The 22,976-nt window shown below is 43.3% G+C and overlaps 1 protein-coding gene and 1 non-coding gene across 3 annotated transcripts; one reads left to right on the top strand and one right to left on the bottom strand.

The window, feature by feature from the left end:
• The first annotated feature begins 1,487 nt into the window (after positions 1-1,487).
• On the top strand, positions 1,488-17,448 carry LOC124467256 (CREB-regulated transcription coactivator 2-like). 2 transcript variants are annotated; one of them, XM_047019468.1, is made up of 14 exons: positions 1,488-3,108; positions 7,053-7,154; positions 8,502-8,615; positions 8,947-9,008; positions 10,553-10,621; positions 11,254-11,342; positions 11,783-11,856; positions 12,042-12,085; positions 12,257-12,501; positions 12,809-13,251; positions 13,674-14,486; positions 14,868-14,951; positions 15,052-15,217; positions 15,787-17,448. In XM_047019468.1, exons 1-14 carry the CDS (start codon positions 2,938-2,940, stop codon positions 15,948-15,950), a joined length of 2,640 nt encoding a protein of 879 aa, XP_046875424.1. In that variant the 5' UTR covers positions 1,488-2,937; the 3' UTR covers positions 15,951-17,448. The 2 variants fall into 2 exon arrangements, with proteins under 2 accessions (XP_046875424.1, XP_046875425.1); XM_047019469.1 differs by lacking the exon at positions 10,553-10,621.
• A 5,337-nt stretch (positions 17,449-22,785) lies between these two features.
• On the bottom strand, positions 22,786-22,976 carry LOC124467635. Its single transcript, XR_006956102.1, has one exon. It is a non-coding gene; the product is annotated as a U2 spliceosomal RNA (small nuclear RNA).

Below are 22,976 nucleotides of genomic sequence, written 5' to 3'. Positions count from 1 at the left end.
ATAGTGCAAGAGAACGATACAATAGTGCAAATTGCAATGTGCGGGGTGTCATTTTGCAGCTTGTGATTTAAAGTCAGTGTGAGTCCTTGGCCTTGTTAAAGTGGCCAACAGCGGATGTGAAGTAACTGTTCTTGTGGCGAGAGGTTTTGGTCTTGATGGACCGCAGCCTTCTGGCAGAGGGGAGTATCCGAAAAAGGGAGTGTCCAGGGTGGGAGGGGTCAGCCACAATCTTCCTCGCTCGCCTCAGGGACCTCGAGGTGTGCAGATCTTCGAGGGAAGGCAGATAATATCCTCCCAACTTCAGATGAAATGCATCAGTGAAAGGGAACATCAGGTCCTTAAAGAGTATTGTCTTGTGATGAAGCCACTTACTGTGGCTCTTGACATTCTGCAAGGCGAGGACAATAGTTTTTACGGAACACTCTTGCCCACTCTGGAGACGTTGATGTCTAATGCTGGGGACACACTATACGATTTTTAAAAATCGTATAAGATTTTCAAACTGTGAGAGACCACAAACATGAGGATTTGGCCGTTTTGCTCCTACAGTGTGTGGTCACTCTTAACACACCTCACACCAAGGGAACATCTGATATAATAATCTGCGGAACCATCAAGATAATCGGGACATGTTACCTAGGATTGTCGGAAGGGCCGAAATCGGCCCGATTATCCTGTGGTGTGCCCCCAGCACAAGACTCTGGATTTAAAAAAACACCTTGCAATCCTTGATGGCCTACCAGAGGCAATTGTTCAGGTAAGAGCTGCTATTTTATTTTGCATTTATATGTATCCAATCAATAGCTCAAGTGCATTTATTTGTGTGAAGTATTTATAAGGGTGAAGTATTTATAAGTATTTATAAGTGCAGATTCAGATTCAAGACCCTGGTACTGACCTTCTGAGCAGTGAACGGGACTGCACCCGAGTACATCAAGTCTCTCCTGCAACTTTACACCCCCATCCGCCACCTACGGTCTTCTTCAGACAACTGCCTGGTGGTCCCACCGCTCAAGACCGCCCGGTCCCAACACAAGCTCTTCTCCTGCCTGGCCCCCCAATGGTGGAACCAGCTCCCCACCTCCATCAGGGACACTGACTGTCTCCCCACCTTCAAGAAAAGGCTCAAGACACACTTGTTCTGGGAGTACAACGGCACTTAGGAATGCTTGGCTGGACCTGATGTTAGTTTCCTCCAGGATCACAGTGACTCTTATTGAGTGACTTGTTGCTCTTGTAGGTTAGTTGTAACGAAGTTAAGTCTTGTACTCGCTGTGAAATATTTTACTGTTCATTGTTCTTCTACAGGTACAGTCCTGCACTTTTTGTGGTTCATGTTGTTTTAATTTGTAACCTCTATAACTGCATGCTCTTATGGGTCTTCCCTTTGGCACTTGTTTAGTTTTTTCACAATGTATGCTTCATGTTTTGGCTGCTTGCAATGTTTGGGACTACCTCGTTGTTATGATCAGTGACCTATGCTCTTTTGTAAAGCTCTCTCTTGGAATTCGCTTTGGATAAAAGCGTCTGTTAAATGCATACATGTAAATGTAATGTAAGTGCAGGTCAATTTAGTAGTGACGGCTATGTAGTCAGATTTATGCTATATGCCAAATATGTGTATAATACACTTGTTTTTAAGACTTGTTTTAATACTCTTGTTATGTCTTTTGTGTCATGTATTTCAGGCAATCAAAACCAGATTTGCACGTGTTCTTGAGGATAATGATGCTCTACTAGCTGCTGCAACCCTACCCAAGTTCAAGTTACGTTGGCTGCGTGACCAGGAGAGGAAGGACCTTGTAAAAGCAAGTAGCAGAATGCAGAAAATATGTCCCAGAGCAGGATGAGCACCCAGGGGAAACCCCAACAACACAGCGCCGGCCATCTTCCAAAGAGGATAAATTCTTTAGCTTTAGCAAATCTGGTTCTACTTTAGGACAAATAAAGTATAAAATGAATTTGAACAGACAGAATTACAATTCCCAGAGCTCCACCAGAGCGTTTACACCACAAACATGCGCTATATTTGTAGTCCGCTTATATTCACATTCATGCAAGTTGCTATTGCTAGACTCCATGAAATAATCTCTCTTTCTCTCTCTCTCTCTCTCTCTTTCTCTCTCTCTCTCTCTCTCTCTCTCTCTCTCTCTCTCTCTCTCTCTCTCTCTCTCTCTCACACACCCATGTCTGGGAGTAAGATTGGATAGGAAGGTAAAAAATAGCCTGGATCTGCAAATTGAGATGGAATAAGGAAATCATATTTAATAAATCATAGATCGACCGTGACAAAGCGTTGTTATTTGACGAATTGGGAATGAGAACCGGTTTTTATATGCCTCTGGGATCCCTATATGAAAGGGGCGATTGTAAACTACTGCCCTTCTGCTTGGTCCAGGGTGGCTCATTATTAACACACACGGCTTAGCATATCATTAGACAAATCGAGTAATTCCAAATTTCTAAACTACTAGTAGGTCAGCAGGTGCCCTACTACTTGATTCAGATGGGTGATTTTTTAATGGACAGAGAGAAAGCTGTCACAACGAGCTCCACTTAACACTATGAACCACTCTGATTGATGTAAAATGGGTGTCAAAAACACAATTGTCTCTTTTATTTTCAAGCCGGTCTATTCAGACAGCACGAAAGAAATCCCTTTCAGTATGATTAAAAAAAAGCGTGGCCAAACAATCCAACTAGCTGTAGAATTTATTTTTTATTTTTTAAAGCGATCAATATGGTTGAGAATGGGTTTTGTAGTCGGATTGTGGTGTTTACAACTTGAATTTCTTTACGGAAGAACTACATATCCCAGGGCGCTTCTGTAAAGACGTTTAGAAGGTGGCCCGTCTCGAATTGCCAACAGCTAGCCAGCTAGCTCGTTCTCAAGGGAGAGTTAGGGAAGTTATCAGAGCTATAACATTCGTTAGGATAATGTTCATGTCAGGTACGGGAAACGGGGGCTATGGTCATGGACAGGGGCCGGGATCGAATGGTTCCTGTAATCCGCGGAAGTTTAGCGAGAAAATAGCGCTCCTCACCCAGCGACAAGCGGAGGACACCGCGGCTTTTCAAGAGGTTATGATGGACATCACGTCCACTAGGGTAAGTCAAGAGGGCAGGCCTCCGTTACTTTTAGGGGCTGCGAGAGATAGACAAGTTGGCTACCTAGCAGTCAAAACATTCGAAAGTGACGGAGGGCGCGGGGTTCAGTTCAACTTTAAATTATTAGATTGCATACCCTTGGTATTCGATACGATGAAGACGTGCACCGTTTTGAGTTGTCTGGTGAGCTGACGTACGTTCTCGTCGTCGTTTTCTTCAATAATATACAACTCTGCCTATCAAACTCAGCTTGCCTTATTTTCTTCAAAGTTTAGTACTTGTCAAAAGCACCTGTTGAATGTGGAACTAGTGCTATACTTTGCCACCTCAAGGCTGTTATTCGGCTAACTGTTTATACTACATTTCGAGACTGAGGTATTGGAAGGTAGCCATAGCATAGCTGTCTTGACTAAACACCAATGTCAATACGCTTTCGGGAGGGGTGTGTGTGGGGGCGCTTGCGCTGGGTCGGCCGTTGAAAGCAGCGCTCATCAAAATGGTTCAAGAAACATGGGAGAGGAAAGCGCGTTTCATGCCTAATAGGAAAAAAATTTGAATCAACATTCGATATTGAATATATTAGGAATAAGCACAAATATTTAACTGAATCTGCAGTGGTCGTCAATAAAGCCTCACATGACTTTGATCCTGCAACAAAATGTGTCTCATCAAATAAGAATCAATGAAAATAAACTTAACAATACCACTGTTTATTTTGTAACAGTGGTGCAAAATGTATTTTCTTATGGGTCTTCCCTTATGGCACTTGTTTAGTTTTCCACAATGTATGCTTCATGTTTTGGCTGCTTGCAATGTTTGGGACTACCTCGTTGTTATGATCAGTGACCTATGCTCTTTTGTAAAGCTCTCTCTTGGAAGTCGCTTTGGATAAAAGCGTCTGCTAAATGCATAAATGTAAATGTAACACAACAGCTGGTATGAACAGGGATTTCTTTTTATATGGTCATTAAATTGATGACACATTTTTATGAGGCATATTTGGCGGATACTGCAATAGACAGGTCAAAGAAGCTACACGTTTGCTGAAGTTGAGGAAATGATCATGAAATTGATTATTGTTAGTGTAGTAGTTAGTTAATGTGATCTGAGGAAGAACCAATTCAAACTACTTCTGTAAAGCAGGGCATCATTAATCTTCATGAATGTAATAAACTGGGAAAACCTCAGCACAAAGTTTCACCTGACTTCCACATCCCATGCAATAAAATCGTATTCATATGCACACTTTATTCTTTCGTCTAATTCTGATGTTGAAGGGTTAAATGGTTTGTGAGGCTATGAGATTGGTGATATTTGAAGACTGTTGGGATTATGCTACAGTGTATCACACAGAGAGCAAAGAGCTCTAAATTGAGCTGTGACATGTCATGCTTATTCCCTCTCCATGTAACTATACTGTGAGCTATACTCTCCTGTACAAAATGCTGCTGTGTCATTAAATATACCCAAGACCCAAAGAGTGCTTTTAAACACATCTGTATTGACAGCACTGGCCATTCAATTTTATTTTTAGTTCCTCCATATGGATCTCGGAAGATTTACATAGAAGTACATGGAGAATGTGTACCTTTTGGTAACATCAAGCAGCCTACATCAATATTTCCCAGTGTCTCATACTGAGAAGGAATAGCAGATTAATTGTGATAGTACCATTATTGTCCACCATTGTTTTTTCCTGTTATAGATTATGAGATTTAATCTCATAATTACAAGAAAATATCTCATAATTACAAGAAAATATCTCATCATTACAAAATAAGGTGTCTATTTTATGAGGTTGTGGGCTTCCATATGTTGAGCCTCAGTCAGACCCAGACTCAGCTGAGGAGCCTGTTGTGCACCAAAATCTGTGACTAACAGACACACAAGAATGGAAGGTTAAGTGTAGTTAGCATCTTTTATGCTATTGAAAGTGGTGGTGAAACATACAATATCTGAACTGAACTAAAGACACTGAGCATTGCTGATGCTCCCTTCAGGTATGTGAGCTAGTAAATTCCAACCATTTTAGCAGCAGAGTGGGATTTTGGTAGATAGTGGAAGGAAGTTCCAGGGTCCAGTTTACATATAAGAACTCCACACACTACCATGTTTGCTGTCAGACCTTTCACTACTATGCTAATGCTAACTCTCGATACTGACAAATCCAGTCTGCACTGGAGTTTTCAGGTTTCTTTACATATTCATGGAGTGTGTCTGTGTAGACCAGATATATGTTGACCTGTTATTGAGTTTGTATCCTTGCAGTTATATGAATCTTACTAGATTTCAGTTCCCAAGGAGAAACACTAATTCAATTAGTTGAATGCAGCCCGTCATGCTGAGGAACCAGCTAAGGTTGTGCAGCACTTTAAATAGCCGAGAGGAGGTGGCCGCTGACTGTGGCTTTGCAGGATCATGTCATAACACTAGCTTCTGAACCATACGGGTCTCCCTCTCTCTCTCTTCCTCAGTTTCCTCTTTCCTTCCTTAAACCCTTCTCTCTCCCTAATGCTGAGATCCTTCCTACAATGCACCACGCTCAGGGGCGTGTGAATGCAGAGTTGTAGTTCTCTAAGGTCACTGTAGTTGTATAACGGTGTCATGGCCAAGCATGCAGACTTTGGTCAGATAGGGTCTAGGCACATTTTTAGTATTAATTAATTGTAATAGTTAGTATTTCTGATAGCAGCTAGAACTTCAGATGTTTTTTCAGTAACATTCACTGGCAAGCTAGTATTGTTTTGACTAACATATTTTATTGATGATTTGTACTGTGTGTGCTGGGCATTAGCTGGATTTCAACTGGAGTTTGGTAGAAAACCACAGCCCATATAAACAAACAAAATATTTGTCAGACATACATGTTGACATATGAAGAAACGTTTTAGCATATTCCTTGAAATCTCTGCAAATATATTGCAACATTATGGCCAGCCACTAACTTTTTAGGGCTAGCAAGTGTGTGTAAAGTACACATAGACTAGCTAGTTAGCACAGAACATAACATTGTCACATTACATGACTTAAAAGTACAAAATAAACACCAGGAGCACTGACAACATTGGGGACCCTGCATCATATTTTTTTTGTTTGTTCAGAGACATATTGAACAGGAGTGGGTGTGCAGCCACACAGACAATTAGTTTCTCTTCCATCTTGAAACTGTGAAAGCTAGAAATGTTTACCATGATGAAAGGTTGCTACGTTACAAGAAACAAGAAAACAATCCAATTGGCCGCGCTCGCAAAAAACACTCCTCATTTACATGAAGTTGAACATATTTCAGCTCTGTTCACTCTGCTCGCCTTCCCACAATGCATCATGCAGGCGATTTCTCCAGCTTCATCGAAAATGAGTGGAAATCTAAGCTCAAATCGCTTTGCTGTATCGGACACGCAGGGTTAGTCCCGTCCCGTCCTCTTCCCTCTCTGTTTCTTTTAGTCACTCCCTCTCTCTCTCTCTTTCTCTCTCTCTCTCTCTCTCTCTCTCTCTCACTCTCTTTCTTTCTCCCTCTCTCTGGGCACTTTGCCATGGCCACTCACTTGCTCATTGTAGCATTCTAATTCCTGTACCCAGGCCAAGTCCTGTGTTGCCAATACACAAAGATCCTACTCCAGACCCATACCTAGACCAGGCCCATGCCAAACCCAGTCCCATGCCTAGACCAGGACCTGCATCACACCCAGACCAGACCCATAACTAGCATAACTAGGCCCAGACCAACCATAACCAGCACCATAACTAGACCAGGCCCATACTTAGACTAGGCCTGACTAGGCTCATAGACATATAAACTGTTGTCTTAACTCCTTCTCCTGTATTTGTTCTTCACCTCCCTCTTCTTCTCCCCTCCACCTTCTTTTTCTTCTCTCTTACCTTTCTTTTTTTCTCTTCTCTCCTCCTTCTACTTATCCTCCCACGTCCTCCTACTCTCATCGCAGGTTTTGGTGCAGAGGGCGCGTCAGGCCCGAAGCCAGGGCCTGTATTACGGAGGCTCCCTGCCAAACGTCAACCAGATCGGGAGGAACCCCTCAGACTTCCAGGTGAGAGCCAGGGTGAAGCCTACAGGCCTGTTTACTGCTGCCAGATTAGACTACTCAGGATACCAGACTAACGTTTCAATGATCTAGCACTGGTGCCACCAACTTTCTTATTTGGTAGCACCCTTTTGTTTTGGTACAGCATGGTATTAAAGGCAGGGTAGTTAATGTTGTTGAAAAGCACGTTTTGTCATATTTTCTGAAATACTTCACACCTTAATAATAGTGCTGTCAGTTTAACGCGTTATTAACGGCGTTAACGCAAACCCAAATTAACGGCGTCAATTTTTTTATCGCGCGATTAACGCTCTTTTTGGCCTAGCAGACTTTGTAGTTTTTTTTCACATGCTGTTGCAACAACTACCGAAGTTGGAAAAACTACAACACCACACCGGATCTAGCTAGACCGGAAACAAAACAACAGGCACGCCACACACTTGTTTGGCTTGCGATCCGGCTAAAGCATAGTAGCTGAGCCCGTTTACGGATATGAGACATTCTCTGGTAGTAGGCTAACGTTACGTTTCGAGTGGATGGCGAGCGCGAGACACCGAAATGGATGCCAATAAGGTTCTGAATGGAAAGTTTACTTTTAAAAAGTTGCCAAATGGTTCCATTGACAAGACCAAAGTGATCTGTGTGTTTTGTCGTTGTAAACTGAGCTATCATCGCAGCACGTCCAGTCTGAAATACCACTTGATGGCCAAGCACACAGATGATGCGAATTCTCCGCCCCCTCGTCAAAGCCAGGCGATTGCAATGTTGTTTTCAATAACAAAAAATATTTGCAAGAAGCAATCCGAACCACTTTTCCATGTTGATAATCGCATTAAAATTTGAAAAAAGAATGGGACAAAAATAAATCAAGGGACATTTAGAATAGATAAAAATGTGCAATTAATTGTGATTAATCGCGAGTTAACTATGACATTAATGCGATTAATCGCGATTAAATATTTTAATCGTTTGACAGCACTACTTAATAACCACCAATACATCTAAAGATTTGGCAGTAACATAAATCAATACAATATTTGTGGGCATCGCGGGACTGTAATCAACACAACAATCATTATCGCTGGATGGGCACTACTGATTCAATGACATTTGTACCAAATGCAATGATTTGGCAGGCTACTTGTTTGTCTGCCTACATCCCGGCAGTAGTCAGGCAGCGCACTGTTGCTAGTGTTTTGGAGGGGTGGGATATTTTCAATTTAATCCTGGCGTGTGTTGCTTATGCGGCCGCCATAACTGAAAAGTGCTGTGGGAAACCCTGCTGATGTAATGTGAGGGATGTTATGTGTTGGATTTCAATAATAATAATAATAGTAATATTGTCACTTCCAGGGCCCGCCCTCCTGTGGCCGTGACTCAGGATGCCCCACGAGACGCCGTCCAATGGCAGACCCAGGACAGAGTGACGGACAGCTGAGCTTTCCAGTTCGATCTGTCAGACGACACGTATCCTTACCATGCCTGTAAATGTAGCTCGAGTATCTGGTTGCTTCTGTAGAGAGAGAAAGTGGTTAAACTATTGAGATTTCATATGGTGTTTACTACTAATCTGCTTCCTGTCTAGAAACAAATATACCCCAAATCCCCCTGCTCCATTGTCTAATTAGCCTGCTAAGCTAAAGCTTAAGGGTTGATCCACTTAGGGACTTGGGGAAGGTAGGGCACGTTGCGTGAGAACATTGAGAAACCTGATTACTAGGAATTGGTTTATGCCAATAATACGGATGACAACTCCAGAGGACAGTTTGCAGGTTGGCCTTAACTCCCCTTCGCCCAGATGGACAGTGCTCCCTACAGGCCAGTCCATCTGTCTCCCCCTGCGGAGCCTTGCTGGAAAAGGTAAGCTGAAGATGTATTTGATATGATATATAATAATGCTGAATTATAAACCTTATATTTCATTTAAAAGGTGTTATCACACATTCAGTCGGAACAATAGGTGCAAGGGCAAGTGTGTGTGTCCGATTATCCTGAGACCACTGCGAGGCTGGGTGACGGTCTGAGACAGGAGGAGGAGGAAGGAGGCACTAGAGAGGAGGAAGGCGGAGAGTGGGGAGAGGGGTGAGGGAAGAGTGTGAAGGGGGCAGGAGGGAGGCAGGAGAGGGAAGAAGAAAGGCATAGGATGGAGAAGGGGGGAGGAAACTAGGGGGGGAGGAAGAAATGTCTGAAAGGTGCTTTGTTCTATTATATCAATGAAAAGGCGTACGTCACATCCAGTGTAGGCCTCTAAAAAACCCTTTGTGACATTGCTTGTAAAAGGATCCAAAGTGATTTGACACGCCCAGAGAGCCAATACACACAGAGCATGACAGTGATTTGTCACTGCTTCTCTGTACTTGTGGTAGAGAATTCACAGGCTCAGATCCTCCCTGTATGTCCTTTTTGATAAGTGTGTCTGCTAAATAAGTACTTTATTAGTGTGCTTGCTACCAGGAAAGGGGGGGCGGGGGGGGTAATAGCCGGTGAAGCCATCTCCCTGAAATTAGTTTTTGCAGGTTGGGATGTCTGCTATTGTTATCTCATATATATTCTTATTATTTAATTATTATACCAGCCTTAACTCCTTCTACAGTTTTTGCTTTCTTGGTTTCACGGATTTAGTCAGCCAGCTAGTTAGCTTCTAGGAGCTAGCTAAAACTGCAAAAGACGAGCTGAAGTCGGAACAAACAGTCAAATGCAAAATACTACATATGTAGCTACATTAGCTACATAATCAACACCCTGTATTTTGTTGTCAGGTATGGCTAGCTATGTGGGCAGCAAAATCTATTTTAAACAAGAAACCACATATGAATGGGCTATAATCTTCAATCTGTGCAGTCTTCATCAATAATAATTAGACTTAGGGTGATTCTAGGATCAGACCTTTAGGGGGGCTCAGCCCCCAATGAGAATGTGACTTGTGTTCTTAATCTGCGCCATGAAATTAACTACCTACTTGCTACTTACTGGTTTTACTGGCAGATTACCAACGTAAAGGTGCATGGTAACACTGGAAATTAAACCTGCTTAAAGCACTTTGAACCTGTAATTGTTTGTCATCTGCCACTAACAGACAGGTTTGCAAACTCTTAAGTTAGAGCACTAAAACTTATTTAAGGAGTGCTGAGATGAAATTTAGGGAAAAGAGTCTTAAATCTCCACTGAGATACAGTTATGTCAATTATGTGTTTGTCCTTTAGTAACATGAAAATGTATGTACACCCCATAAAAACGTTTGCCTTTATCCAAATATTTGAGGATTATAGACATTTGATATTCATTTAAATAAATGTTTTGGAGGTGATACAGTTAAATAAGCTGCTCCAGCTGCGGCAGCCACAAGCACACTTCACAATGTCCCCAGAAATTGCACCCTCTCTAGTTATTAATATTTCCTGTAGGAGCTGGGCTGAAAGCACCCAGATGGACACAAGCAAGCATATTCAGCCTTCCATGACAGCACTCAACAGGTAAACACATCTTCTGTTATTAAACAAAAAGATAGATTTATTCATTTAGCAGACGCTTTTATCCAAAGCGACTTCCAAGAGAGAGCTTTAACATGCATGCTTAACATGCTTAACTTGCATACGTCACTGATCACAACAACGAGATAGCCCCAAAAACATTGCGGGTAGCCAAAACATGAAGCATACATTGTGAAAAACCAAATAAGTGCCAATGGGAAGAACCAAAAGCGCATGCAGTTAAACAAGTTACAATTAGACAACATGAACCTCAAAAGTGCAAGAGTGTGCCTGTAGAAAAACAAAGAATAATAATATTATATTGTTGATAAGAATGTTTAGCTCCTATAGGATTATTTCATAAGGATGTGTGAGACATGTAACAAGACATGTTCCAAGCCCAAGAGAGTGTGAGGTCAGAGGCGACAGTTCAAAGCAAGTAGCGTTTGGGTTGGGGTGTTGAGGTGGGACAGGGATCACCTTTACTGTGTACTCTGTCCTCTAATGTCTTTCCCCTCTTTCCCTCCTGCTCTCATTCTCCTCCTCTTCTCCTCTCCTCACAATCGCCTTGTTCCCTCCTCTCTTCCTCGTTCCCTTCTGTCGTCCCCCTGCGCCCCACCTCCTCTCCTCTACAGGACAAACTCGGACTCTGCTCTGCACACCAGCGTGAGGAACACACACACAGGAGACCTGTTGAGCCCCACACAGAGAACCAGGCACAGAAGTATGTCCCCCGGTCTCGTCAGACATCACCCCTACTGAACATTTTGTACAAATAAAATGCTAGCTGTCAAATGGATGGCAAAGACGAGCACTCTTGAGATCTGAAACAACATTAAGATCTACATTTTGTATTAAGTTGGTGTAAAACAAGGCACGGATACAGGATTTTAGGTTTTTACTGTACCACACCCAATGCTATTAATTAGGTTGTATGTGTAAGTAAGGTTAGGTAGATTTAGGGTTTGAGTTGTGGGTTATAAACTGGGATTGTAGTGTAAACCTCTCCAGGAGCAAGGTTATAGATCTGTTGGATCTAAATGTAGTTTCAAAATTTAAAATTTGCAATTTTAAGTGGCTTTAGCTCTCAGGAGTTATCTTTAATAACCAGTGGAGTTTTAGTAAAGTGTGAACGTCAAGACGCTCTCTCTCTTGTCCTTGCAGTGTTTCCGTACCCAGTGCCCCCCATAGAGGAGAATGTTCTAGAAGAGGGGAAACTGTCACAAAGTTCCAGGAAGGTATGTTTACTGTGGGATGGTCACCACAATAAGCAAGGCATCCTTTGTATTATATGTACTGTGTATATATTTAATTGTTTGAATCTTGCAACTGAAGTTAGTATTTGCAGTTTGATATGGGTATTCTTCAGTTTACTTGTCTCGTCCTTGTATATTAGTGTCTTAAAGCTGTTCTGTTTTCCTAGTCGGCTGTGGAACACAACAAGGCCTGTGAGTTTCCTGGTATCAAGTAAGTCATCTATTCTACCAGGATCAGCTACTCTGAAAACAATGTTCATCTCTGAAGCTCTCTCTCGCTCTCTCTTTCTCTCCTTCTCTCCTCTCGCTCCCTTTCTGCTGCAAGATTATCTGTTACTTTCTTCCCTCTCCTTCATGCCCTCTCCTCCCCTCCTCTCTCCAGAATCCTGTCCTCCCCAGACCAGCAGCTTGGTTCTCTCCTGGACCTTCCTGCTGCCCTCAGTGCCAGTGGCTCCCTGCCAGACCTCTCCAGCCTGCACCTGCCCTCCCCACATCCAGGGGGCGCCAGCCTGGACTCAGACAGCCTCCCTGGCTCCCTCAGCATGGCCTGCAGCACAGGACACCTACCAGGGACAAACTCTGACCTAAAAGACCTGGTGGCCCGGGATGACCAGTTCCACCTGCCAGGTGAGATCATCATTGATTGGTTTAGCAAATCGTTGGTTGATTGAATAATTGTTTAATTGATTAAGTTATAGATTTATTAAATGTGTTATTATTTATAGAGGGTATGTGTGTTTACTCTCTTTTTTACACTCTCTCTGTTCCACCCCCTTTTTCTCTTCCACTCTTTTCCCCTCAACTGCCTACACTCTCTCTCTCTCTTTGATTATCTCTGTCTCTACCTCTCTCATCACTATTTTTATCTCCGTCCCTCCGTCCCTCTCCTCCTCCCTCCCTCTCTCTCTCTTCTATCCTCTCCTCCCTCCCCCAGGTCTGTGTGTGTCTCTGCAGGGTTCTATCAGCAACCCTCTGCTCCCCTCCTCCCTCAGTCACCCCAACATCCAATCATCTCTCAGCAGCCATTCCCTCCCATGCTCCCTAAACTCTGCTTCCTTACACCTGTCATTAAGCAACCCCTCCCTCCAGTCCTCGCCCAGCAACCAATCCCTGCAGTCCTTCCTCAGCAACTCTTCCCTCAGTGGACAGTCCATCCAATCGGCTGCCAGCCACTGCAGCTACAGCAGTGGGATTGGTGGGTCTCGTTCGTGCTCCTCCTCCTCCCTGTCCGCTTCCCCGCGTCCTACTGGCCAATCCGTGTCCAGGAGGCGGACCCCTCTCAGTCCATTGGTGGTGCCCCCTGGTGGAGAGACTCGGTGGCACCAGACCAAGCAGTTCTCTCCTGTTGGCTCACCGACCCTCTCCTCCATAACTCAGGTACGGTTATTATGAAATATGTCATTAATAATTCATAGTTATTTTCACTAAACACAAACAGAGATAAAACTACTATTTCAACACATGGAGATATAAAAATACTATTATCTCAACACACCAAGAGATAAATAAACTAATATCTAACAAACTAAGAGATACACTATTATCTCAACACACCAAGAGATAAATACACTTATTGTAACACACCTAAATATATATACACTTATCTTAAAACACCGAGGTATAATTTCCCCAATGATCTAAACACACCTTGATATAAGTCAACATAAAGCTAAAGATAAACCCTTGCAGGTTAATACAGTGGTATCACCGCCTAGAGATACATACTATAATACCACCACAGTCGTACCACCATCACAATACCATCTAGGAAAACTTTAAAACTCAATTTCTCTTGGTAGGGAGTTCTTCTGGACACCAGAGGCCATGTACCTAAGGAGCAGAACACGAACCAGGGGAGCCAGCCCACCCACCCCCCAGCCCAGGGACCCATCTTGCCCCAGCAGCAGCTCTCCGTATCGGAGGCACAGCTGCAGCAGACTTGCCTGGAGCTCCAGCCACAAGCACAGCACCAGGACAAACTCCGACCAGGACACTGTCCACAACAACCACATCAGCTCCCACAGAAACAAAACATCCAGTCACAAAAACACTATTATCAACACCATCAACAAGATCAACAACACCACCATCAACAAAACCAACAACATATCCAAGAACATCAACAACGGCAGACCCAGGTGTATCCTTACCTGTACCCGCATATTCAGACAGACAGGCAGGACCTGTCAAGTCAACAGCAACTCAGCCAACATCACCAAAGACTTTACCTACAACAACATCAACAAGCACACACTCATTCATATCAACATTTCCAGCACCCCCATCCGACCCCAAACCAGCACCCACACCCTCACCCCCAGCCTCTCCCCCACCATCCCCAGCCCCACTCTCAGCCTCATCCACAACCTCACCCCCACCAAACCCAGCCGCAGAGTGTGCGTCTCCAGCCCCAGCAGATCCAACATGGCGGCCAGTTTCCCCAGCAGCAGCACAGTGACCAGCACCAGTGGGGTAACCAGCGGCCATACTTGCCATTCCAGGGTACCGACCTGCAGAAGGTTCCTAATGGAGAGTTGAGCCGGAGACAGAACCCGGGGATGGGCTGGGGCCAGCAGAGGAGGCCACCCCAGACTCTGGAGGCTGCTTCCCAGGTAAGACCACCATCAGGAACCCCTTTCTTTCAAAAGGGTGTGGTACATTGCCAAGTAACCCACGGGTTGTGCAGTGGTTGCACTGATAATCCATGTGGATGTGCAGTAATATCTCTTGAACTATGAAAGGGTTTACCCATGGTATATTGTCAATGAACCACGGCTGTCAACCAATCAGATTTAGAGGTCGGAACGACCCTTTATATTGCACTACCACAACTCTTACCATGATCCCATACCCTAACAAAATGATCTTATTTCTGGGTGTGTCTGGTGTGGATCGTGAGATGCTGCCTGCTTACGATCGGGGATTCAGGTGTCATGTCTGGTTTGGTCCCAGGTTCTTGTCTGTGGTCAACAGATGTGTTGTTGTTTTGTCAGAGTCCCTCCTCCCTGGACCATCTCCAGAAAGGCTACGTGGGCCTCCACCTGACACCCAGCCAGACTGAAGCTCTCTCACAGCAGGTGGGAACTCCTTCCTCTCTGAGTCTCTCTCTTATACATATGTCTCCCCTTCCCTCTTTATAGTTCACACTCTTTCTCCTTTCTCCATCTCTCCCTCCAGTTGGTCCAGCTACGCAAGGAGCCTCCCTGGTCAGAACTGCCGGGGATGGACCAGAACCACAGCAGCACAGAGTTCCAGAACCACAGCAGCACAGAGTTCCAGAAACACAGCAGTACAGAGTTCCAGAACCACAGCAGTACAGAGTTCCAGAACATGCCCATGACAGGTAGGACCCATCGAGCAAGACTTCTAGTTTGACCCTTTATTTATCCAAAAGAAAAGATGATGACATAAAACCTGGATACATCTATTCAGCATGGTGCCAAATGTACTTTCTTTTGTCCATCGGCCAAATGGCTAACGAATGTTCACATTTCACCAGCCACTTTATAGATTATCATAGTTATTTGGGGTGGCGTATAGAAAATGTACTAGCCTCTTGCATATGTTACCAGTGTTTGGCTAGTGGATGCTGCTAATTGTGTGCCCTGCTGTCCAGTAAACACCTAGGGCACTGTGTATCTCAGGGACGTGCACTGAGTCGGCCCATCGATTGGAAGTGAATAAGGCCACCTTATGAAATGTTTCGGGTGGCAATTTTTAAAATCTAGGTCTACATGAATTTCTGCAGCTGTTTAAATTCACTATTGTTTATTTTCCTCGGAGGGGCATTTTGACTCAAGGAGGGCAAATGGGCAGTTGCCCGGGCAACCTTACCCATTGCCTGTGCACGTCCCTGGTATATATCTTCCACATTTTCCATCTCTCTCCATTACCCTCCCCATCTTTTTACAGTGTACAACGACCTAGACACCCTGCCCATCCTGGGCTTTGATGACGACCCATTCAGCTTGGATGACCCCCTGCAGATCGACCCTCTCGACCTGGAGGAGCTCCACATGCTGGGGGGGGACAAGGGGGTGGAGGAGGCGGGCCTGTGCTCCACCCTGCTCAGATGACCCCCTCCTCCACTGCCCTCCTTTCCCCCTGCCCCAACCTTCCCCTTCTCTTCTCCCCCTTCCCTCCCTCCACACCCCTATTCAACCTATTCTCCCTCATCCCCCATTCTTCCCCTTCTTCTCCCTAGCGTCAGCTCTGTATTTAAAAACAACTATGTATTCATCCAGCAGAGGGACCTACGACCTCTTGATAGTAGTCAAATGCTCTACCCATCCTCTCAGTATGCTACCATGTAGTTGAACTGCACCCGTGCTCAGGTTCCAACTCTGGGGGTTCTGCCAAACTCAGGACCATGCTCTATGCTACACAGGAGTCTCCAGAGAGAGGCACCAGAGGCCAACACTAGATGAGGTAACAAGGGTCGAGCACCAGCATGCATTGAGCATTTCTCGCTGAAATAAGTAGTAGCCAGTAAAAAAACCATGCTTTCATAGCCAAATTCATAAATAAAAAAAAATAAAAAAAGAATTGCTCTTAGGAAAGTTCCTCTGCCCCTATTTCATATCTCAGTGAAGTCAGTGCCTGTCATCGTTTTTTCTCTGTCTTGGCTTGGTTTCAGGTCATATGTTAGGATCAATATATTATATTACATAAATGATGGTATATTCAACCTAGGTCAAAGCTGGCCTAATGAATAGGCTGGTCTGGTAACCATACAGCTCTACATAGGCTCTAGGTCATGAAAAACAACATAATATCATAATGTTGGAGACCTCAGTTTGCTACACCTTTACACCCCAATACACATTCTCATGTACCAAGGTTATGATTTCCTGTTGTGCTTTGCCTGCAGTGTGGACTCTCCCTGAGCCACAATTGTGTTTTAGGAGGATTTGGGGTTTTGCTCTGGCACATTTCTGCTGTTGCTCATTCAATACAAGACACCCCGGAGAGAAACTGAAATAATGATGTAATAATCCCCTTGGACTGGTGACGGGCCAAAGCATCATCAACATAACCTGTTACCCTTTCCTACTAAACCTGATTGGTTGTATAGACAATGTGTTGCCCAGTACCCTTCTGTGATCGGACAGCTCTCAGAAAACAGTATTAGTCCACATTCTTCTATGTTATTGTAAGACAACCAATGGGAATCATTTGGGTGTTTCTTTACATCTTACTTTGTATTAATTTAGTCATGACTGCTGTTGCAACTACAGCAGCTACTTGCATGCAGGGAAGCATTGGAATGTCTAACCCTTCCCAAAACAATGCACCTTACCATAGTCTACTTTATAAGAGATGCATGCAACAATATCTGAATATGAAGGTATATATTTTTGTATTTATTTTGAGCTTTTATTTGTGATACATTACTGTTCATAGAAAAGCGATATGTAAACCACCCTTTTCACTCTCAGGTAGAGATGAAAAATGTAATGTACATTTTTTTTACAAAATGTGGCCAAGCAACTTTTGTAACATTATTTTGCTATGTGCTTGAGAAAAACTTCCACAAAATGCCTGATAAATAAAACTAATTTGTTTGTGAAAAAGCCTTCCAGTGTGTATCAAATATTTCAGTCTGTCTATTTCAACTCCCATTGAACATAGTGGCGGCTGGTCAATAGGGGGCACTAGGGCACCGCCCTCCCTGGTGAAGTGTTTTAGATTTTAATATACTTCTATTTTAATATACTTCTTAACAATAACTACTCATTTTAAGCATGACAGTGTTAAAAATACACAATAACATGTTGTGTGTGTATATATATGTACAAACATTCTGTTTTGGGATACATTTTCTTCATGCTCAACCAGAGGCGATTCTAGGATCAGGATCTAGGATTGGTGTGTCAGAAATATTAATCTATCAAGCATTACACAGTCAGTCGGTGAACAAGTTAAAGAAAGTTTATTGCTTGCGGCCGGCCCACAAGGAGACAAAAACATTACACGCCATTGTGCTACAAGTTTGTCCGCTAGCATGTTGTGCTAGCTAGCTATTTAAGCAGCCCCACTCTTTACAGTCATTGGTTAAGACAAATGTTCCATGATTCTTCTCATTGGCTCCTTGCGTAGACCTGGTGCGCGTGTGTGCGTGCGTGTTTGAATTCACAGACAGGACAGAGATGCTGGCTGTTTATAAATCCACATTTTTTTCCGTTCTTGTGTTCTTGCGAACTCGTTTGACGTAATCTTTTATTGCCCAAGTACGGTTCCAATCCAAAGAACACAAGTCACCAAGAACTCCAAAAATACCCGGAAATGTTCCTGATCCGCCCCTTTTATCGAGGATGCGTCGGATGGTGATTTGACCAGAGAGAACGCTTCTGATTTCCCAGAAGTCAGTGCAAGATGTCAAGCGAGGCAGACAAACCTCCCAACTGTAATTTTTAACTTTTCATATTTCAGCTAAACGGTACGTGTAAATCAGCATCTGAATTAAAATGTGACGAGAAATAAGCAGTTCAGTCGCTGAAAATGTTCTTATTTTATTGATGAAACGGCTAATTTGTAAATTTGTTCCGACTTGTCGATAACCTAGCTAGCATCTCAGTGCAGTGCAGACCCTAGGTACTGTAAGTTAGCAAGGGCTACAGAAAACGTAAAATTACAGGTAGACGGACCATTTTTTAGCTTTGTTATCTAGTCTTTGAAGTTAGTCAGTGTTATCATAATGCTGCGAGTCCAGGAAAACCCTAACCATCTCAATTCATTCACCGTCCTTGCGTCCTTGCAAGACAATTCTTCTAAGGACGCTTGCAAGAAGGTTCTTCAAAAGAATGTACTTGCGTTCTCAGCGTTCTTCGGATTGATAAACAGCCGTTGTTCCGATGCAGTGAGTGTTGAATGTGTCGGGACAGTATCGACACCTTAGTACCGAGCAGCCCATCACTACTGAGGACGCAAGTACATTCTTCTGAAGAAGGTTCTTGCGAGCATCCTTGCGAGAATGGTCTTACAAGGACGCAAGGACGGAGAATGAATTGAGATGGTTAGGGTTTTCCTGGACTCACAGCATTATGATAACACTGACTAACTACAAAAACTAGTTAACAAAGCTAAAAAATGGTCCGTGTACCTGTAATTTTACGTTTTCTGTAGCCCATTAGTTTTGCAAAAACAGTATAAATTTTACTTTTCAGTTGCATCAAATATTTATTATAATTTTTTTTATGAATCAGACCTCTGTCTGTCTTTCTGACCCTCACTCTTAGCATATTCTGTTGATATAATATGACATAAACATGTTTTAATAAATGCTTTCCACAAACAGAAATTCATCACATACTGCATTAGCGGCGGGACCAAAGTAACAAGTGTTCTTTCGTCCCGACAGGAACTCCTGACATTTAAACCAGATTTACTTTTATACTGGAAAAACTCTGACAAGGCAACCTTCAGAATGTGTTACAGCATTAAATAACCTGTAGATTGATCTGTGACACATGAAACGTGAAACACAACTTGTAATAAGCAAAAAAGGACCCCTCAGTCATTTACTTTGCGCACTCGAAAAGTGCTTTCCGCACCTAACCGCGGCAAACGATGACGACATCACGTGAAATTTGGCTGTTCCATCAATGGTTGAATGCTGAAGGTGCTGTCATAACTTGGAATGCAAATGAAGTCAGGGCTCAGAGAAAATCGCTTTGTTACTTTCGTCCCGTGTTACTTTCGCCCCCGCTCTCCCCTATGTAACTGCTTAATGGAGCCGACCAGCTAAATAGTTATTTAGCACTAGCGTTGCTACTTGCATATACCTACAGCTGGCAGCTGTGCTCTGTTTTGCTCCTAGATTCAGACTTAGCCCCTGTACATTGTAGAGCTAGCTACCTGCTAGACTTCTGCTGTGTGGGAATCGCAGGAGTTAACCAGTCGAATGGCGTAGAAGAATACAGGGTGTTGATATTCACAGCCTGTATATTACCCATCTGCAACCAATGCAAGCACACCTTTCAATTTCCTCTGAAATTGTACCCTCTCCATATGTGAGATTACAAAGCAACCCTCTACGGACACAATGAAGCTTGAGTAGCCATTGGCTAGTACATTTTTTACTTTACTCGCCAAACTTTTTACATGTAATGCATGAACAATGCAACTGAAAAAAAGTACATTATCTTTCTGAATTATTCTTTATGTTGCATATGAATTTGATCTATCATTTATAAGCAAATGGCTTTCTCTTGCCACTTGACTTCAGCCACATCTCCACAGCTGATGATGGCTCATCATGAAGCTCTGGGCCTTCTGTTGAAATGAAGATCAGGTCTGAAAGGCGTGAGGATGTGAGACTGCTGCGGACATCTGTTTTTATTCTATTTTGGGCACTGAAGGCTCTTTCGCAGTTGGCAGAGCAAGAATAATCTGAACAAGGAACAGTAATCTTAAATTCTCTTGATAACAAAAAATTTAATAATTAAACGTTTTCTGCTCAGACTGAGATTTTAGCTTTTTTGCATCCATCTCTTTGTGCGTGACGAGTGCCGTAAAAAGCAAGTCAATCTTTTTGTGAGAGAAAGCAACAGAGGCGGTGTAGCGTGTTACCTTCCCTAGCGACAATAAATCTTATCTAGCCACGAGCGACAAATCTAGCGACTTTCCGTTACTTTGGCAATCTCCGTTTTCGTTGTTGAGCAGCAGTAAATTAACTAATTCATAGTTTTCAGTCACGTGACATGCTCAGTGACTTGGAGGGCAGAAATATGTCTGAGTTTTTTGTCTTTATGTTTCTAGTTTATTTTTGAACTCACACCTTTGAGACGCAGCAAAAGTCTGCACATTTACCTTCCCATGTTTCTTTGGATCGCCTTTAAGCTAAAGAAAAGGAAAGATATGGACACAAACTGCAAGTGTTGGCGTTTAACACAACAACCCAACTATTTAGTTAACTAGCTAACTTTGTCTCACTATGACCCCTGCAGATGGTCGCCTCGATACACAACAAACTGTCAAACTGATTACATAAAGATGTGTTTTATGGCAAAAAATACGATAAATGATATACTTGTTTAACTTTACTGGTGCTTAGCTTTGATGAAGTGTTTGCTGCAAATATGTGTCTATTTGGAAGGCTGCCATTGATTCATGCTGCAGGCAAACACAACAGCAATCATGGCCGCAGAACGTGTTATGTTTTTGGCGTGGAAATATCCACATATTTCGCTTTCATTGAAGATACTGGAAAAAACTGTAAGGTGAAATGAAAACTGCGTCCTAACAAAATATTATCTACTGAAGTGCCAAAATCAGCACTTCAAACTTTTTGACAGTGTCCACAGAAACAAAGCTGAAAAGAAACAAAGCTGAAAGCTAGCGAAAAATCCACTTTAAACCATAAGAGAGATGGTGACCCATTTCCACAACTCGCTTCTAAAAATAATGGTAAAAGTACTATAATAAGTAATGATATTACTTTGTACAGAAAGTAATAATGTAACTTAATCACACTATTTTTACTGAACAATAATAAGTAATTAATAATAACTAATACATAGTAATAACTAATACTATATGACTTTTTTGAGTAACTTTCCCCAACACTAGTCACAGGCGAGTGAAATCGAACTATTTACTATCCATTAGCTAATCTAAGGAGCTAAGAACTCGTCCCAGTGGATCGAGGTGTTTTTGGACCCCCAGGAAGTTCTGGCTGTGGTGCGCGGAATCCCATCTGGACCCACCACCATGCTGGCTTCCGTGATGGATACATCAGTTTGCTGGGTGGACAGGAGACACACACACACACACACACACACACCTTTTACATTTAAGAGTCCTAAAGGGATGAATCAGCTTGCTGGGATCAAGTGTGGGAGGTACTATCTATCCTATCGTAGTGTTGCAGTTCTCACCCTTTTGTAAGCCAGAAACGAGACGTTGACGTCTGTCTTGGAACACTCCTGAGACAGATACTGTCTCACCTGGCCGCCAATGAGCTGTAGAGGAGAGGAAATACAAGGAAGGGATGAGTAACAGAGTGCTGCGTTACTGATCTAGTACAGGTTCCAACACAGGTCAGCAGGGATAAGAAACGAAATAATCCTTTCTTCTTTTTTCCCTTCTGTTTTTGGGCTCTCTTATCCGTAGAGACCACTGGGGTGATGTTGGGCCTGACCCATGTTTAGGTATTACTAAATTGCAAGACTTTAGCCAGGTAGGTGGGGGGGGGGGGGGGGGGGGGGGGGCTGCAGCCTGCAGCTCAACTGAAAGTAAAGGGGATGAATAACGCAAACATCCCAACCTGCAAAAACTCATGTCAGGGAGGTGGCTTCACTGGCTACCGACAAAGTGAAGACAAAATTAACGTACAAAATCTTGGAGGCTTATGACTTTTGAACAGTACAGTAAATACTGTATTTGTGTTGGCCCCTTCCAGTAACGTAAGGGAGTGTCATATTCTGAACTTTGTCTGCTTATGAAAGGCTGAAACAACAGCATCACTGCAGAGGTACACATCACAGCTTGACTCCAGTCAGTGTTTATAGATCCATGTTTCATTCGTTGTGGTTAAACTGACATCAGAAACGTTAGTATTTCTGCCAGGTTGACTTGAGGAGCCAGCTCAGTGCGTGTTTTCCTGGCTGTGGTGGAGAGAGCTCGCAGTACCAACAAACCAGTCACACAAAATATCCAGTCAAAGCCTGAACATAAACCCAAATGGAGATGAGAGAACCACAGAGCCTTCCAGACAGTGGTTGGACTTCCGTACTCAAGGAAAACCCATTTCAGAAGTGGCGCTTTGGCTCTGGGTTTGTAGTGTGAGCAAATCGGAGATGGTTTGACATGACTACCTTACGAGAAACACGTATTAGCCTACTAAGCGTGATTTTAACACCCACTGCAGTATATGAACTTTTATATTAGACCTTTTGTTTTCCCCAGAAGGGGAAGTGCACCGTTCCTGGAGGTACTGCAATACCAGGTCGATGCGTGGAGTGGACGGAGCAAGCCCCTATTCCATCTCCCTGTTCCAAAAATCAATTTAATATATGGTCCCCGGGTAGGGGACGTATCAGATATTAAACTGATAAGAACAGATACTACACTTGATCTTAGCCAAAAGGCCGAGAAGCGAT

Source organism: Hypomesus transpacificus, chromosome 4 (genome assembly GCF_021917145.1).
Source record: "Hypomesus transpacificus isolate Combined female chromosome 4, fHypTra1, whole genome shotgun sequence".
NCBI classification, from domain to species: Eukaryota; Metazoa; Chordata; class Actinopteri; order Osmeriformes; family Osmeridae; genus Hypomesus; species Hypomesus transpacificus.
This window is presented reverse-complemented; position numbering and strand designations above follow the sequence as displayed.

Bases quoted from the DNA above. Each gene is read 5' to 3' on its own strand.
- LOC124467256 (XM_047019468.1), top strand. From the start codon at position 2,938: ATGTTCATGTCAGGTACGGGAAACGGGGGCTATGGTCATGGACAGGGG. The intron at 7,155-8,501 runs GTGAGAGCCAGG...TGTCACTTCCAG, and splicing joins GGAACCCCTCAGACTTCCAG to GGCCCGCCCTCCTGTGGCCG. The intron at 14,952-15,051 runs GTGGGAACTCCT...CTCTCCCTCCAG, and splicing joins CTGAAGCTCTCTCACAGCAG to TTGGTCCAGCTACGCAAGGA.